The 19,879-nt window shown below is 33.7% G+C and overlaps 1 protein-coding gene across 2 annotated transcripts in view; it reads right to left on the reverse strand.

Moving 5' to 3' along the window:
* Nucleotides 1-606: 606 nt before the first annotated feature.
* The window catches only part of svp (COUP transcription factor 2), a 253,462-nt gene continuing 234,189 nt past the window's right edge, over nucleotides 607-19,879 (reverse strand). For both annotated transcript variants that reach the window (XM_085818116.1, XM_085818117.1), the window contains exon 3: nucleotides 607-6,933. In XM_085818116.1, coding sequence (XP_085674242.1) covers nucleotides 6,659-6,933 — 275 coding nt within the window. In that variant the 3' untranslated portion in view covers nucleotides 607-6,658. The remainder of the gene's footprint in view (nucleotides 6,934-19,879) is intronic.

Genomic DNA, 19,879 nt, shown 5'->3' on the forward strand with positions numbered 1-19,879 from the left:
GTCGAGCTATTCGCCGATGAGATCAACCGGCTTCTTTGATGCCAACTACACGACCTCTCTCAAATTCTGACATCTGCGCATATCGTTCGCGCACCTGTATGCGAGGCATAGTTACTGTCTACCAGAGTACACCGAATGAAATTCGTGAAGAATGTATGACCTGGAATCGTAATTTCTCCTCTTAAATATCCTGCCAGTTGCGCTGTAGCAACAACCTTTCATTCATTGGCAGCCAAATGTAAAATTTTGCATTTTCTGTCGAAACCTGTATGCATATCAATTTGTGTCCAATTTGATTTATATCTTTTCGGTGCGTCGATTTTTTTTTTTTTTTTTAAATCTAAGAGTGTATTAAGAGTGTATTTCTACGTTAACTGTTTACTTTTGCAGAAATAATAATCTAATCGTCTGTGGCTGACCTTGAGGTCTCGCTTGTTTCCCTAATGTACCAGTTTACGCGTTTACATTTTACTCATATGCGTTTTGGGAAGAAAGGAAGAATATAGTTTTAAGAGAAACAATGTTCTGATTAATGTTAAATACAAAAGAGTCCGATGGAATTTTTAATAGAAAGATGTACACACAGATGCAGACAAAAACAATTCCTTTGTGTCAACAATACTTTTTATTTTTCATTTTAAATGATATATTCACAAGAATCCTGTTCCGTACAGTCCTGAAAAAGTGTAAACAGAATAAAATTTGGAAAGTTAACACATTATTCAACACCGAAAAACATAACAACAAATCATCATAAAGGAATTAAATGATTTTCTTGTGAAAATGAACAAGGCTGGCTTTTTACAGAAGTAAAAAACCATTACATCACAACTCTGTAATAATAAAGTAGTAAATAATATCATTAAATGGATGAGCAAAAATTTGATTATTCGTTATCAGCACAAAATGTACAAATTCTTTTTACATTTTAGCTGTAGGAAATTTAAATTAGTTATAGGACAGACATATAATTGTTTCCAATCATTAAATGGATAAGCAAAAATTTGATTATTCGTTATCAGCACAAAATGTACAAATTCTTTTTACATTTTAGCAGTAGGAAATTTAAATAAGTTACAGGACAGACATATAATTGTTTCCAATCATTAAATGCATAAGCAAAAATTTGATTATTCGTTATCAGCACAAAATGTACAAATTCTTTTTACATTTTAGCTGTAGGAAATTTAAATAAGTTACAGGACAGACATATAATTGTTTCCAATATCTATTCCAAAGTATATTGAAGAAATAATAAATAAAGAATTCTAGGTAAGTTTTTCTCCTACAAAATTAAAATTCAGATGAGAGACATACAGAAATATATTGTTTAAATAAAACACAGCAAACTTTTTTTAATTATATTAAAATATTTTGCTTAGACTGAATAAAAGAAACAAATAAATAACTGAAATTTATATTAAACATACTAAACATGCTTACAGTGGTTTTTTTTTATTTATTTTGCTATTTTTTAAATTTATCTTAAAATTTATTTTATTAACATATAATGGTAATTCACTGAAAACGTCTAGTCATTAAACATTTTTTTAAATTTAATGTTTAAAAATTCCATTATAGAAGATTTAAAAACTTAAAAACCTTCCCTAAGAAATCAAAAAGTAGCAACCAAAAAATTGGATAGGTAATTAAGAAAATAAGTGTAATAAAATCTCGCATAATTTTGAGTGACAATGGAATAAATTTTATTTTATCCTTTTTTAAAATTAAAAGGAAAAACTACAATATAAAGATCCCGCATATGAAAGAAGTTATATAATATTTAGCAGGCCTGTCGGAGCAGGAGAAAGAAAATCACATGACTTTATCAGATGTCACATAATTATTTAGAACACAATAATTGCTATAGCTGGCGATATTTTTACAAGACATGAAATTTTCAAACAGTAGTTCACTAACAGTTTTCTATCAAGAAACGTAGTTCTGTCCTTTAGACAGCACAAAAATTCAATTCAGTTCGAACAACAATAAAAACAATTGTTAGTATTTAACGGAAAAACTAACAATTAAAGGTCAGGTAATATGAAAACAAAATTCGATTTAAAAATTTTAAAAAACAGTGTATGAAGTTGATGTTTATATATTTTTATCCGCTTAACTACATTTTTTCACTTTTAATTCTGTATTAACAAAAATTTATTAGTAAAGTTGAAGATACGGTTAGTCAAATTAAATTAATTTTAATTAAATTCGAAGATCCTTGGAATTGAAAACTGTAAAATTGTGCACAAATAACAAGTGAAAATATCTTATTCACATTTAACAACGATTTTGATTCACTATATAATAAAAACAAGATAAATTAATGAAACTGATTCAATTTCATATTATCAGGATAAATTAATGAAACTAATTTATGTAAATATGCACTTGCAATGAAAACACTATTTGTGAACAACTATTTGAATTAATGAATTAAAAATGAAATATTTATATATAAATGCGCTGCTGACATATGTGTATTTATATATATATATATATATATATATATTTATTTATATTCAATGAGGAAACCGACACGTATGTAAACAATGTTCCACGGATAGACATTAACAAATTACTTAAAACCTAGAATTTTTATTTTAATTTTAAATAATTTTTCAATAATAAACCCAAAGTATCATTCGTACATATAAATATAATTTTTATTGTAAATAAAGAAGCGCAGAATACCGTCAGCAGTAGAATAATAAGCAAGAAACTTTATAGTTCACCTTTGGCTCGATAGATGGCGCGACATTGCTGTTTGTTAAATTGCGATGTTCTCTGTAATTTTAATCGAGTTTCGAAAACAATATTTAGTTGTTTGGTATATATTGCCTTATCAACTACGTCTCCAATATGAAAATTTACATGCAAAGTTTCATTGAGCAGCAATCCAAACTGGAAGAAACACATTTCTGTCATATGAAACGGTTTTGAACATGCAAATTTTCTTGGAAACTCGAAAAGGCAGTTAAACTGAAAAATGTTTAAACCAACATTTCTAAGACCACTTCAGAAGGTAAAGATTTTTTAACGAGAGCCATGTTCAATTCAATAGAAATATGTAATTAAGATCAAAGTATTTTTTTAATTATGAATTTTTTCTATAATTTTTTTACATTGTTAAAGATGCAGTGTAAGGTACAGCAAAGCTTATTAATGTATGATATTTGTCAGATTCGAATTTTATGTGATTTTTAAATATGATAAATATAATCAAAATTTTATATTTTTCATGGAAAACGAGCTAAAAATACTTCCCTTAAAAACTTAGTGCAGGAAACATTGCCGAATAGGATATGATTCGAATTTGGAAAAGGATGAGAAAGGAAAGAAAATTTATAAATTCGTAAAGATCCTTTCAAAATTACCAATTTCTTCAGTTTTTCTCCTTAAATCGCCTACAGAGAATTTTTTAGACAGCTTGTCTGCACGGCAAAACTAATTTAAAAATAATATCAATTATAAATACAAACTTCATAAAAAATTCTAATTAATTATTTTTATTACTTCAAAGCATCTGTACATTTAAATCTAATTTAATTAATCAAATTTTACACTTGGTGTACAAGAACAGAATTTCAGAAAGTTTTTAATAAAAAATTTCGACATGGAACATAGTATTCGTCACATAAACGCATCGGTGTCTAGAAATAATATAACTACATCTGAGATATTTACAAATACATACAGACTGGCCAAAGGACCAGGAAGAGAGAGAGACTTTCCGAGTCTTTGGGTAGATTAGTTGAAAAAATGAAACCCCTAGGGAATTTTTTTTTTTTTCACGACTTCACCAGCCAACGGTGAATCTTCGAACAGACCATACAATCTCTTCGGCACAGAACATTAAAGTCTATTGCATTTACTGTGCATATTACATAACTGATATTTTTCGAGAAATTGTAAGATCAAAATAACACATAAGCAGTATTTAAAATTAAAAAAAAAAAACTTTCAGTAATTTATATTCTTTCATTACTGCAATCAAAAAAAAAAAAAAAAAAAAAAAAAAAAACAAAACCTGTGAGTAAGAATCCGTGACATTTAAATATCTGAATGCACCATTACAATTATATCTTACCTTTCACACATGTAAACATGAATTTATTACAGATTTAACAATGGCAACAACAACGAAAAAAATCACATTTCTGGTTCTTAACCCATCACAACAGAATGAAGTAGAAATGGCACTTGGACTTGTACATCAAAGACGGCATCATTTCAGAGATTCTTACACTTCCAATTTCATTAGTTATTGCCAAAATCATTTCATTTACACATACTTTAAAACTCAGTACAACTTACGAAGACCTGAACCTAACAAAGGTTAATGACTGCTTTGTATATACAAAACTATGAATGAATGAATATGGGTGACCTTTGCAGTTTGCTCTTGTTTTAAGTTTTTCCAGAACGAAAACTCTGAAAAATCAGTCTAGGTAAAATGTCAACGTAAAATCTTACATTCTTCACCGTTGGCCATAATTGCAATTGTTTAATGTCTCACTGACAAGAACCTGCTTTCGGATGGTAAAAGAACTGTAAAATAAGACTGGCAATAAGGTGCAGCATTTTTACACCACGGATACATCAGATGCCTAAATTCCCTATTATTTATAAGCTATGAAATTTATTTTAAAATACACTGTCTGTCAAAGAAGTCAACAATTCTTCCTTTGTAATGCGAGATAATATTAATAAAAAAACTGGAAATATTTCAGAGAAATATTACAAAGGCTTTGAAATTAATTGAACAGAACTTTTACTAAATGTTTAAAATTCTAATCCCTGATACGGTACACTCTGCGGGGAAATAAAGGGGTATGAAGTTTTATACCTCCCGTTCTAATGGGCCGATTTTGACAAAATTTAATTTGCTCTTTTCATATCTCGAAAGCGTGACTTGGGGTATATATTAGATTTATATATAGCACTGTTCTAACGTAAGTATTCTGACATAAAATAGCACTTTTTCTCAAATGGCATACCTATTTTTCCCCCGTTTCGATTCTGCGACTCAAATTATGGCTAAATATTAAATTTTATAAAATTTGGTGAGAAACTTATTGAGTATTTTATAAATTTATCTTGGCGCACTTTACTCAATTTATCTTGGCGCACTTTACTCAGATTGCGCCAAGAATAATTTACTAGGCGAAATTTTTAATTTATGGTAACCTATTTTCTTTTCCGCTGTGCATGAGCGGGGGGTGCATCGTTCATTCTTTCGAATAATTTTAACAAAAAAAGCGTAAACCATATTTGGCGTTAGTCTCGCTTATAAAACATGCCAAATTTCAAAACATGCCAGTACATAAATTCACGTAAATTTTTGCAGCGATGCCTAGAAATACATCTGCTTTAAGCCCGTAGTAAATATTTTACGGGCTATAATTCAAAAACGTTTTTAAAAAATTATAAAATTTACTAAAAAATACGAATTTTTAAAACAAATCAGGTAATATCTGCGAATTTTCTTTGGACGGAATCTACATTTTCGTCTAGTGAAAGAAGAAATCAAGTAAGTTTAATACACAATTCAATTAACATCGAGGAGCTATAAATTTGAAAGTTCATTTTTTAAAAACTACTCGTGCAATTTTTACAAAACTTGGTACTAGATCATAATTAGAGTCGTAGAATTGATATATATGGGGAAAAAATCCGTATGTCATTTCAGAAAATATCTGATTTCGTGTCAATACTTATGTTAGAACAATGCTATATATAAATCTAATATACGTCCTAGGCTTTCAAGACATGAAAAAAGCAAATTAAGTTTCGTCAGTCAGTCCAGTAGCACGGGAGATAAACAAATGTCCCCTTTTTCTGTGTGCAGAGTGTACGTTTTCATTGCAAAAGGTAATAAAGTAATTTTTTTACTAAAGCACGGTGAGCAGTTTGATTAAGAACATAATAACAAATTATTTAAAATTATTATTTCTTTCTTTTTCGAAGACACAGCCTTTTTACAATACATACATTCAGTACCTTATTGTCAGCCTTAATTTGGACATCCTTAGACGCTCTACTTGAAAACTTCACCTACAAAATTGTTCATTTCTTCTACTCAAAACATATACGAATAATCAAACCCAGACCATTGCATTTTAAGATTTGCATTTAAGTGTAAAGTTAAATCTGAAATTACATTTTAGTGAGAGTTAAAGCATTAATTCCAACAGCTAAGAAACCACAGCTAAAACTTGCTTAAAAAAACACACCAACGACGTTTGTAGGTGAAAACTTCACCTACAAAATTGTTCATTTCTTCTACTCAAAACATATACGAATAATCAAACCCAGACCATTGCATTTTAAGATTTGCATTTAAGTGTAAAGTTAAATCTGAAATTACATTTTAGTGAGAGTTAAAGCATTAATTCCAACAGCTAAGAAACCACAGCTAAAACTTGCTTAAAAAAACACACCAACGAATTTCAATATCTTTTACACCTTCCCGAAAAGCAAGACATTTTTACCAGAACCATAACCTGACGATGGTGAAGTTTTCAGTAGAGCGTAGGATGCTGCTCCAACCTTGGCAGGCCGAGAGGTATTCTTGAGAACAGGAGTTGTGTCACAACCGACAAGTGGCGCTCAACGCCACCAAACACTGTTTACCCCAAGTGAACCAATCGCTGGGTCACTGAAGGGGCATGTATGGCCAATTGAAAGAACTACCACTTAAGAGCATGTCCCTGATGAGCGTTTCTATGGGCGTCTTGCCAACAAGTCTGACGAAAAAGAGTTGTTCTATTACTTGGGATGAAACAGTTCTGAGGGATGGCAACCGGAGAAGAAGCTTGCCGAACCGCGTGGGTTGATTGGGGTATTGAGTACGGCAGTATTCCTCCAGGGCACACTGAGATTTTTCCTGCAAGCTTTCGATGTGGGCCACATCCGACAAACCACAAGCATCTGAAAAAGAAATAAAACTTGTTATATATAATGATCCACAACCAACATCACAGTTATAAAACTTATATTTCACGGAGGCTGCCGCAGCATGCTAGATGCAGAGCAAAGAATTCCTAAAATTATCAAATACTACTAGATTTTTTAAGGGGACTCATACACCTTAAAACCCATAAGATCTTCGAATATGTGACTGTTGCAAGAATTGGGATAACTTCCTTATTTTAAAAGCAATGACTTCCAACGTTTTACAGCTGACTACATCATATAGCTGCTTTCTGAAATAGTAATCAGAAAGTTTGCGTTGCAACAAATATTTTTTATAATTTAATCCGCTTTGTGCCAAAATGTTTAGTCCTATTTCCACCTTCCGCGCACAGTTTAAAACATTCTTTTTGCATAATTTAATTTCATATTTAATATATAGCTTTCATAACATTTGGAAACGACTGTGAACCGGAAATTCTAAGAATTTCATGTTAAAATTTTATTTTATTTGGAGTTGAGTTTATAAAATGTATTTTATTAAAAAAATCTGTAATGTTCCCGTGCATAAAAATTTTTAATATTGTGAATATTGTAATAAGTGAGAACTGAATTAATTGAATGAGAAATACTCAATCGTCTATAAAAAACTGTTTCTTTTTTGTTTTGTTTCCTTAATTTCTTTTATACATCGTTCTAGCTTTATTATAGTATTTGAATAGAAGATGTGGCAACGATTAGATAATTCTTTAAATGATATAAATTTTGTGCATTCTGTGTTATAATATGAATGAAATATAATACTGTTAAGTGAATCTATCGCCAGAGTGTCGCCATGGCAAACAAATAAGAGTGAATTTTAAAGAATGCATTTATTCTATTGTGGTTTATGCGCTGTAGGCGAAGTAGATTAAATTCAATCCAATAAGTTTAAATGAAATGCAAGAAAAAATGCGTATAATTTAATATTCCGTGCAAGGAAGTCATGTGGTGTACACATAAGATTTTTTCATAAAAAGAAAATTATTTCTCATTGAAATAAGATACAGAAATTAACTAGAAGATAAAGACACCAATGTAAATTTTAAAATTAGGAAAATAGGTAACCCTAGAACGATGAAGATTTTGAATACAACGCTACTGATTTCGAAGGACGTAGATAACAGATTGTTCTCAAAATCAACAGGCTACAGGACATCAACAGAATCAGTTCATCTTCTGAATCAACAGGAATCAGAAGATGAACTGATTTGCATAACTTATTCTAAAAACATTCAATTACATAAGAATCTCATTCTGCGTAAAAGAATCATGTGTAATCCTATACGATATATTTTTATCATTAAAAAAAAAAAAAAAAAAAGAATTTTTAATGCAAGTGTCATTGCATTCAGAGCCGCGGTCTAACAAAAAAAAAAAAAAAAAAAAAAACGAACTTCAAATATATAGAGGTTTGACGAAAATACTTACGTTAATTACAAATAAGTTCGGTGATAAGATGATAATACAACCTGAGGCATTTATGCCATCATGTGTATCATCATATGTATCTAAAGGGTAGATTATTAAAGGGCAAAGAGAAAATAGCATGTTTCGACTCTCTTCTTTCTCATTTTTTTAATGGTACATAAAAAGAAATGTACAAATTAAACAAATTTCGCGATGCGGTTGAAGGAGCAAAATATTATATTTATTTTTTTACAAACAAATGCTTACTAATTATTAAAGAATCATACAGATCCAATGCACAGTGTTTTAAGGGGGCTCATAAAACTTAAAACTTCTAATAAGATCTTCGAATATATGAATGTTGCAAGAATTGGGATAACTTATTTATTTTAAAAGCAATTACTTCAAACTTTTCACCTCTGACTACATAGTATAGCTGCGTTCTGAAATACTAATCAGAAAGTTTGTGTTGCCACAAATATTTTAATAATTTAATCAGCTTTGTGACAAAATCTTTCGTCATGTTTCCACCTTGCGCGCACAGTTTAAAACATTCTGTTGCATAATTTAATTCCATATTTAATACATAGCTTTTATAACATTTGGAGAAACGACTGTGAACCAAAACTTCTAAGAATTTCAAGTTAAATTTTTATTTTATTTGGAGTTGAGTTTATAAGATATATTTTAGTAAAAAAAAATCTGTAACGTTTTCGTCCATAAAATGTTTTAATATTAAAATATTCATCAGATTTTTGATTCAGTTAGAAAATAGTGCCCATATAGAGAATTCCATCCAATTTCAAGCTTGTACAATTAAGCCATTTTTAAAATATCGTGCGCGCAAGGTGGAAACATGACGAAACGTTTTGTCACAAAGTGGATTAAATTTCAAAAATATTTGTGGAAACACAAACTTTCTGGTTACTAGTTTCCAAAGCAGCTATGTTATGTAGTCAGCTGTAAAAAGTTGGAAGTAATTCCTTTTAAAATAAATAAAATATCCCATTTCTTGCAACAGTCACATATTCGAAGATCATAAGAGGGGTAAGGAGTATGAGCCCCCTTAAAGAATATGAAACAGTAAACGACATATGACAGATTAAAATTCTTAAAGAATTATTTAGTGGCGAAGTTTTAATTTGCACTGACAATTTTAGCAATGTGTTAGGTTTAACCTTTTAATAACAAAGGCTAGCTAAAAGCTTTTTAGTTCTCTGGTGTACTTTTTCAGACGTAGTGCTGACTCTCTGATCAGTCTAGGTACGGTTTAATGAACGATAAGAAAGTTTAGACAGTACAAGCCTACAATTTTAGAACAACATAGTGCACTACAAATTAAATATTGACGCTGGCCCATTATTATGCTACAATAACACAAAATATATGTATATATTTATATTTTTATATCTAATTTATGCATTTGTGTGTGGTGACGGTTGGAAATCCTTGAATTATGCTAATGCAACAGCACACGAAATATTTTTTTATCGCTTAGAGATAGAAGAATGTTTTCATGTTTTACAAGCTGCAGTTAAATTAAACGAATTCCTTTTCATAAAGCGTCACAAAAGCATCTATCACGAATTCCCCGCACAAGGTAACCGGCAAGGATTTTCACCGCATAATAGTCGCAATCATCTCCGAAGGAATAAACACTGTTTCCCGAAACAGGTTCCCTACAATAACGACCGTCAATCACATCAGTACCAAAAGTAAACTTAAAATAATAAAATTACCCTCCTGTCAAAATCCTGGACATCTATGATTGGCTGAAAGTTGGAATTTTTGCTTATTATTTATTTCCCGCTGCCGGGGTAAAATCTGCGTAATGACGCTACTTACCAAGCCGCATATATTTTTTTTTTAATTCTACAAAATGGCAATGCTTTTTTCCACTTCCTGCATCTCACGTGTTTTGATGTCTTTAATTAGTAATATTTTCTTGTGTTGCCACAGCAGGAACTTAAGTTTTAAGAAACAATACCGCCGCTGCTTTTTTCTTAATTACGATTGCTAATTATTTGAACGAGAACACGCATCTTCGCCCACCAGAGTGTGTTTTATCTTATTAACATATCGCCTAGTTGATTTCTTAAGCAAAATTAAACATCTAATGGTCATTTTCAATAGATAACGCATTAACGATGCGTGCTTTTACATTTAAGTATACTAATTACAATGCTTCATTAACGTAATTCTTAATTAAGGAGAATTGCTCGAGTTACATTACGCGGAAAATTTTTTCAGCGAGCGTTGAGATTTATTTTTTTTTTCCCTTCAGGGTATTTTTTTCGCTGAAGAATAAATACACAGTATACAAAACACAAAAGCGACAGAAGGGTAAAATTACGCAGCAAATTTGAGGTTTTAATTACAGAAAGCCTTAGGAAGATAACAGTTTTGCAATAATAACATTATCGTCGAAATAGGCGCATTGAAGAGCACATGCTATATTAAAAAAGTTGGGATATTGATTGCATTATTTGTAAACCACGGGTTCCGATAGCTATAAAACAGATATATCTAATTTGATAAATAATTCAGAACTGCAAGGCAAGTAACCGATGGTTATTTCTAACGTAAGATTGTTATCGACGTAAAAGATAGGAAGTTTTATGTTCGTTCGATTGCAAATAGTCTTATCATTGAAACAAATATGTTATATCGACTGTGGTTCGGAATAAACACACTAACATATGCATAAAAAAAAAACATTTTTTTTATCATACTTTGCGAGCACTGCACCCAGATAAGCTTTAAAAAAAATAAATAAAACGTGTTCGAAGCAATTCCCCTAGTCCAGTGGTCTCCACACTTTGTAGGATCCCTTATCTCTGTGAAGTTTTTTTCGGAGAGACCCGTCCCATCCTTATAAAAATATATCTTCAAATAACATTTAAAATAGACCAACATTTTATAGGTACTTAACGTAAAGAGAATTATAGAAAGTTTTGTATTTTTCATTAAAAAAAAAATTTTAATGAAAAAAAAAAAAAAAACTGAAAGCTTTCGATTTTACATTACGCCCAAAGGGACTTTTTTTTAACGTTTTGTGTGTTACCTTTATTTATTAAATATTATAATCTTAGCACTTAAACCATAAAATTCAGCTCAACAGCAATATCAGAAAATAATTTTAAAATGAGCTTTAGAAATTCCGATACACAGCCTCGTGCGCTGGAGATAAAAATATATATATATATTTCTCGTCCGCTTTGAAATTGTTGAGTTAATCAAAAATTATTCGTTAACATTTTACAAAATATGAAATAGATAATAAAACAAATTTCCAAATTTGGGTTTCCGGATGCCCATATTCGCAGTAGGATTACGTTATTCAAAATTGGATGGCTCTAGGTACCGTTGTTTTATCACAATGCGAGAAACATACACACATTTATACAGATTCTTCAGTATTTACTTTCTTCAAATATAATACAGGGCTCTAATATTTGGTGGCAACAGTTTAAAAAGTGAATCAACGTTTATAGTGAATTAGTGCAAAATTCTAAAACGAAGTGAATAGTTCTTCTGGACAAATTGCCCCTTTGGACTAAAAAAAAAATGCTTCTTAGTTGGGTGGGCGGTCTGCGTAGTTAAACTTTTGCCGAAAGAATGCACTGTTCCATATTCAAAAAGGTAATCGCAATAACAATAGCACTGAAAACGCTCATCTATTGACGAGCATCTCAAATCAGTGTTTCTTAAAACTTTGGATTCCTGGTGGTGGAGAACAGATTGCTTGAGGTCCACGAAGTATTTGGAAAATTAAACTTTATTTAACTTCACCAAAAAAAAAAAAAAAAAAAAAAAAAAAGTTCGACAAAATGCACTTTTTATGAAAAAGTTCTTCGTATTTTTTAAATACTGCTACCCTACGCAACTCACTTCACTTCACTATAATGAGTTTCTTGCATGTGAGTAAATCATTTCCGCATATTTTTCGTTGTTTGCATGACTTCGTTCAGGCAGTTCTGGAGTGAACGATGTTGTCGCTCTTAATGTGAGATTGCTGCAATTTCAATTTAAAACTGTATGCTATCGTTCTTCGAAACGTCATTCATTTGATGCTGTTGACCTTACAAACACATTTCAGTTCACCTGAGCAAGTACGAAAGGGGGGGATCATAAAAACGTTTTCCCGGTATATGAACCCCCAGTGACCTACCCACTCAACCAATCGAAACGAAATTTCAAGTGCTGTTTGAAGGTATGCGCTCGAGATAGTGATGATTGCGGTTAGGTGAAAACATTTCAAGATTTCCGAATGGCAACATCCGTTTTTTTGGTCCCGAAGAAACTGATCAGCACGGTGAAAAATTATAAATGACGTCGGAACGATACATGTATGACTTAAGTTCCAACGTAAAGCATTTGCAAATAAGAGCATCATGAGGGACCAGTGACAACACAAGAGAAGAGATGGAAAAAACTTTCATTGGAATTACAAGCTTTCAACGTGTGCGACGTTTCGAGCCACTTTCCGTAGCTTTGCAGTTTCGTGGCCATCACGATCACCCGATCTCACTCCGATGGATTTCTGGTTCTGGAGTTACCTGAAATCTAAGAAGTACATATCAAATCCACGAGATTTGTCAGAACTGAAAGCTGTCACAAAACATGAAGTTAGAGACATTCCTCTTGTGATGTTACTTCGTTATTGTTGTCAATAGCCTCCCGCATGTAATGTCTTATCATCTACGAATATGGGCTCGTTGAAATCTTGTAATTCCAATAAAAGTTCCCCCCTCCTATCTTGCCTTGTGTTGTCATTGATCCCGTACAATGCTTTTCTTTTGAAATGTTTCACGCCGACAGTTTTCGTCATATGTGTGTCATTCCGCCGCCATTTATGGTTTCTCAAAGCGCTCATCCGTTTGTGAAGGGGGGGAAAAAAACCTGTGTTGCCGTTCGAAAATTTTGAAAATGTTTCACTGTAATCGTAACCTTTAAGATAGTGGAGGGCGTGAGACATATACCTGCTTACATTTGTTACACACCAAATGTCCCCGTCCTCAGTCACCTGTAACCGTAACCACTGTTTTCATTGTATATTTCACTTTATGTTTTCGCTGTATGTAACCGTAACCACCGTTTTTTCACAGTATGTATGTTTTCATTATATAGCACAATTTATGCAGCTGCTTCTTTCTTTTAGCATGATGTTATTTAATCACAATTAGCATGGCCTGTACGTTCCCTTAAAATCTGTTATCTGTATTTTTCGTATTACAAGTACAACATAAAATAATCAATGTGTAATTGTGTAATTTTGCTCTTTATTTAAACCTGTTGTTTCAAAAACTGTGTTTTATGTAACCAAGTTGGGTACTATATAATCAAGTTATGTCTTATGTAGTTGTAGAGACATTAGGTATTTTTGGAAAGCAGGAGAAGTGAAAAATATGCAACGCCTTCGCCGGGAATCGAACCGCGGACCTCTGGAATACCGGCCTAGTGTGCAAACTACTACACCACGAACGCTCGCCAAGAAGGTGGGGGAACATACTTTATACAGTCAATTACATTATTCACACCCTTTGTTGAATTGTCAAGAGTAATGTTCAGCACAATATGTAGCATAGAATGTATAGTGTATTACGTGTAGCAAAGAATTTTGTAAATGTGCCTTAAGTACAGTGCAACGATCAATGCAATGCATAGTGTAACGATTATGTGTAGCAACGTGTTAACATGCGATGTAACCATGAGAATGTTTAATTACAGAGTTACTTTGGGCATGTTTTCAGAGTACAGCAAAATTTCCGCAACAATGAGCTTTTAAAATAAAGCTATTCCATCAAAATTTAATATGGAATGTATTGTGTCTTAAGCCCTGTTTCCTGTATTTGTCCAACACGGACAGTTAGCCAACAGGACATTTAACCGACAGATCATTTAGCCAACATGGACAGTTAGCCGACGGGACATTTAGCGGACACGGGCATTTAGCAGACACGGACATTTAGCCGACAAGGAAACTTAGCCGACAGGACATTCAGCCGACACGGACAGTTAGCCGACAGGACATTTAGCTACGGGACATTTACCTGTCAAGACAGTCAACAGGACATTAAACCGACAGTGACGTTTAGTTGACACGCACCCAACAGTTATTTAAACTTACTATCAAATTTCTTGTTTCTTTACAAAATTTCTTTACAAAATTTCTTGGCTTTTCCAGACGTTCAATATTTAAGTCATTTTTTTCACTTATCAGTAAAATTCATTTTTCGATTCTTAAAGATCCCATATTTGCTTTTAATTCTTGTGCAATTTAGCACAGTTTGATATATATCGTGCTGTTTGGTGTATTGCGGTCAAAATGCGGTCAAATGTCTCTTCGTCTGAGTTAGGTTAGGTTACTTAATTACGGCAAAGCCTCGAGGGCTATCTGCCTACCTAAGGGAAGGGATGCCTTCGTGGAGGACTTTCTAAGGGGAACTGGCTCGTATACACGTTACACATGGGGAAAACCACGAAATCACCCATGCAGCCAGCCCGTTCGTGGGATTCGAACCTCGGACCGAACTACCAGTGTTCAGCGACTTTATCGCTCGGCCGCTGGTAGGCTTCTTCGGCTAAGTGGTTGTCGACTAAGTATCCGCGACCGGTCGGTAAGTAATGAGATACCTTCTCAAGATTAAATTATTTAAATTTCTGGTTTGAATACCTTGAAGAAATTCTATGATTACAGTCGTTCATCTTTCTAACTTGGATGATTATAACTCATTAAAAATTCCTTTCGGTACTTTAACTGCAATCAACGTTACTTGCTGAAGAGAAGTACATTAACAAGATTCTATTAATCACTATGACGCGGCGCCGCGGTCCTATCATATATTTCACTGTTTAGTTAGCGATAAACACAGACACGTACAATAGCCTGCTCCGCACCCACTAAACTAGAAACACTCTACAAAAGTTAGAAAAGAAAGTTATTAAAATATTTATTTCAACGGCCTTGGAAACCCGTTCCTCTAAATCAGGTACCAGCTAACAACAACCTCCAAGATGGTGGAAGATCGACGAAAAGAAGAAAAAGAGCCTATTGTTAAATTCAATTATGTTTCGAAGCCATATTATTATTTCGTTATTGTTTTTACAACCCTGGAATAAAAAAAAAAAAAAAAAAAAATGGCCAGCGTGGTAAATGGAAACTTCAGCCGGGATATGTTGAAGAGCACACCTGTACTTGTCACTCAAGCGGGGGGAGGGACTGTAAGGGGGGCGGGTGGGCGTTAAGTCCACGATTTTCGATATCGGCTTCAGGGAATTAACATATAGATGGCAACATACAAGAAGGAAGCCCGAATTAAAATTCTAAGAGCGTTGCGCAAGGTTTTTCGTGCACAAATGTTATTAGTGGGATTAGGGGATCACTTAACGGCCTGTCAGACATTTTTCCTCGTACGGACTGGGGAGGGATGGAAGGGGATTCATGGTAGGGGGCGGGCTTATTCAAAACATTCATTCGACTGCAAGAAAAAAAGCCCTGAAGCTACATCACCGAAATATATAGATGAAGTGTATGAGGAAAATACAAACTGTTATTGAAACGTTGTTTGTGAAGTTATAAATTGCACTTTTAGCGGTGTTTCTGCGTTAAGCATATAAGAATGATAACAAGAAAGAACTTAAAAAAAAAAAAAAAATCCATGCCCTTTTGATTTTTACATTTCAACTCAATCATAATAATGGATGCATAGATAAATATAGTGACAGTAAGGAAAATAAATAAGATAGATAAAAGTTTATCTCTGTAGGCAAATCTGATTTTCCACGCATCATTGAAGCAGACAGTATTGAGCTTAAATTTCAGACTGTAAATGAAAATTCTACCATTTTTCAGTTTATTCCATAAAAAGAAACAAATAAATAAAAGAAAACGTAGAACTTTTAAATTCCAGCTTAACATACGTTACATGACTTTCACTTACCGAGAAAACTGTTTATCTTCTTCTGTGAAATGTGCAGGTTCATCTAAGATGCAAATTAAATTTTTTTTTAATAAATAGTATTTCCAAATGTTTGTAAGTAAAAATGATAATTAACAGTACACAAAGAATTTATACAAGTTTGTAAGCGTAGTTAAGACCTATAATGTTATTTCAGATTCAGTCAGGAGTAGTCATAATGTTGAACTGCAGAATGAGGTAAGTATCCCAAGCGAATACAAACTGTACCGCACTTAAAATTTGCAGAGTCGCGTGAGATGGTACAACAAAATTTCGTATGAAATATCAGATGTATCTACAGACTAGACAATTCGTGGTATAACAAAATGAAGGAGATTGGCTGGATGGAAAAAACTGTATGACTGACAAACCAAAGGTGCACACTTTAGCACCTTTAAAATACACCAACAGATTCCTTATATACTGATATGCACCTTTTTGCCACATTTCTTATAGTACTAGTATATGCTTTTGAAGAATCACCCAGCATTTAGTGCTGCGGCAAAGACCCACGCTTTGTTGAAATACAAACCAGTATACAATTAGGAAATTTACGGGAAAAGACTTGAAATCCTACACCTAAAATTCAAGCGGCAGTTTGTGGAGTTTTGTATTTTATAATCATGTTTGCAGTTGGAAGACCAGCGTAAGTGAACCGTAAGGCCGCGTTCAGACGCTGACGTAAATGTCACAGAGGCACAGTGACAAGGAATAAAATGCGGGAATTCCGTTCACACCTGCGACACAGGATCTCAGCCGTACCCACTTAGAAAAGCTAAATTTGCGCTTGCATTGGATTTTGTGTCTACAGCTTTCCCACTCAGGTTTCGGGCGTTCGCTCTGATTGGTCGACGCTTATCGCAAAGCAGCATAAAGTTCAAAACTTCGAAGTTTATGCCAAACCATATTTTGTGACACAACACAGACTGGTTGCTCGGCAAGCAGCTCGGCTTAAACCACTTGTGTCCTTTATACGATGGTCTGAACGCAGCTTTAGGCACATAGCAGACTATATATATTCATATGTTGGAAATATGCCCCAGGGTAACATTCTACTCCTGCGTCAAGAGTAACTATGCTTATCGGACTTGTTTGATTTCACAATGTCAAAACTATTCTCCCAAAGAATGTTGTTGTGTAGTTATGTGAATCCGTCTCTTAAGTGCCATAAGACTTCTCTGGTAGGACAGCAAAAGCAAAAGAACATACATCGGTCTTGTTAAGTTCGTTCTGGGCGCTACGTTTATGTCTCCAGAGAGTTCCTATAATGTTGTGGGCCATAGATACGTGAGTCAGCCATATAAAGCCTTTGCATATCTTGAAATAGGCGATTTATTTTAGCCGGACAATGCCGAAGAAACGCCCTAAATGCCAAATCATCGAAAAAGTGTCGATGAATGTCTACATGAATTCCAGGCTCCGCAATTTAAACTTCATCGAACTTCTTTGCGATGCTGTGGAATGAAATGTTAGATCTGGGAATCCGGAACCGACATTTAAGACAGAGCGGAGGAAAATACTGCAGCAAGCTTGACTTCTTGCAAGCCTCCAGGCTATCTGATTTGCTACTGGAGAATCAAGAATGAGCGTAATCACAAAGAAAGATGTGTCCTTGTCCATGAAATCCTCTCAAACCTCGCGCGGCTTATTGCATGCCTCAGCATGCGCAGACTATCTGATTTGCTACTGGAGAATCAACAATCACAGAATGTAACCACAAAGAAAGCTGAGTCCTTGTACAGTTAGTATGGGAAAGCATTACCAGTTGACCTATGGTACATCGCTGGTGTCCCCCATACTTTTATCTTTACCTTCACCTGTGTCCTTGTCCATGAAATCCTCCCAAACCTTGCGTGGCTTCTTGCATGCCTCAGCATGCGCAGGCTATCTGATTTGGTACTGGAGAACCAAGAATCACAGAGTGTAACCACAAAGAAAGCTGTGTCCTGGTCCATGAAATCCTCCCAAACCTTGCGTGACTTCTTGCATGCCTCAGCATGCGCAGGCTATCTGATTTGTTACCGGGGACTCAAAAATCACAGATTGTAAACACAAAGAAAGCTGCTTCCTTGTCCATGAAATCCTTCTAAACCTTGCGTGATTTTCAATAATTCCATAATTATTCTCGGATCCTCTATTAGGAGATACAAATATCACTTTCTGTGCATTCATGCATCATTAATATACGAAGATCTTAAAACTATCGTACGTGGCTTATTTCAATTAGGCTTACGTTAATTACAATTAAGACTCCGAATTCTGCGTTTAAAGAACAAATGACGTGAAACAATTTCTGCAAATTATAGTTCGGACTAGGATTCCAAGCATTTACAATATATACGCCACTTCTTGGCCTCCCTCTTGTCTGCACATCCCAGAAACAGAGAATCGCTACAGCCTTCCAGCTCGAGTGAGACAAGCAACAAAACTTAACTTCGTGACCATAAATTACTAAACACGCAAACCAGTCCCAACACCCTTTCACGATTTCCCTAATTACTCCCGGACGAATTACAACTGCTGCTTCCACGAACTGCCATGAGCTGGATCATCAGTCCGGTGTGACACTTGAATTCCAAATGCCCCCCTCCAAACAGCGAATAGGCGTTCTCCAAAGCATCGTCTGAGAGAAGAGATGAGAGTTGTGCGTGGGTGGGAGCTATGTCCAAAACCGGAGATTTTGGGAATGAGGGGGAGAAAGGGAAGTCATCAGGGGTCATAAAGTGAAGCAAGCTCGTTTTAAGAAAGGAATGATGAGGAAAAGGTACGACACGAATCTTTTTTAGAAAGGGGCATGTAGGGTGAGTTCATTATGACACTGCCTTGCATGAAAGGAAAAGAAGGGATTTTACAGAAATTTACTTCACTGCAAAGTGATACACACAGGTGAAATGTATCCTGTAATTTTCGAATGGTTGTTAAAGCTAAAACTCACTGGAAAATTGCGTAGGTGTTCCTATTAGTCTTTAACGCGCGAAATATAATTTTAATAATTATTCTATATATTACGAGTAATTTTATTAATTAATGAGATTTAACTTTTACTTTAAATATGTTGAAATTATTATTTTTAAAGCGGTGCATATGAATTTTTTTCCACATATGAAATAATAAAATCTAAATGCTAAAATATGACATCTTTTTTTTTAATCCCCTTTCCTTTCTTTCTTTTTTAGCCCAAATGGGCTAATAGTCTCGAAACGGGATTTTGAGCTGAATCACGGTATAAATTTAACACACAAAACGTTAATAATAAAAAGACAAAAGTTTTGCACGCCTTCTTAACTAAAAAAAACTTTATATTAATATGATGAGCAGAGTAAAAACTGAAGGGGGGAAAGAACACAAAAAAAGTAAGCCAACACTTCATGTTGCATCGGGAATTCGAAAAAGATGCTGCATGCTTCTTTAAAAATTCAAAAAATTATTTTTTTAAAAAAATAAAATGGCGTAAGTGCGAAGAAACCGATGCTTAATAATAAAGCTAAAAAGACAACAACAACAACAACAACAACAACAACAACAACAAAAAAAAAAAAGAGGGAGGGGTAGCT

The sequence above is a fragment of the Stegodyphus dumicola genome, chromosome 6 (assembly GCF_044657685.1).
Source record: "Stegodyphus dumicola isolate Sdum_Otavi_A_Nest chromosome 6, ASM4465768v1".
Classification (NCBI taxonomy): domain Eukaryota; kingdom Metazoa; phylum Arthropoda; class Arachnida; order Araneae; family Eresidae; genus Stegodyphus; species Stegodyphus dumicola.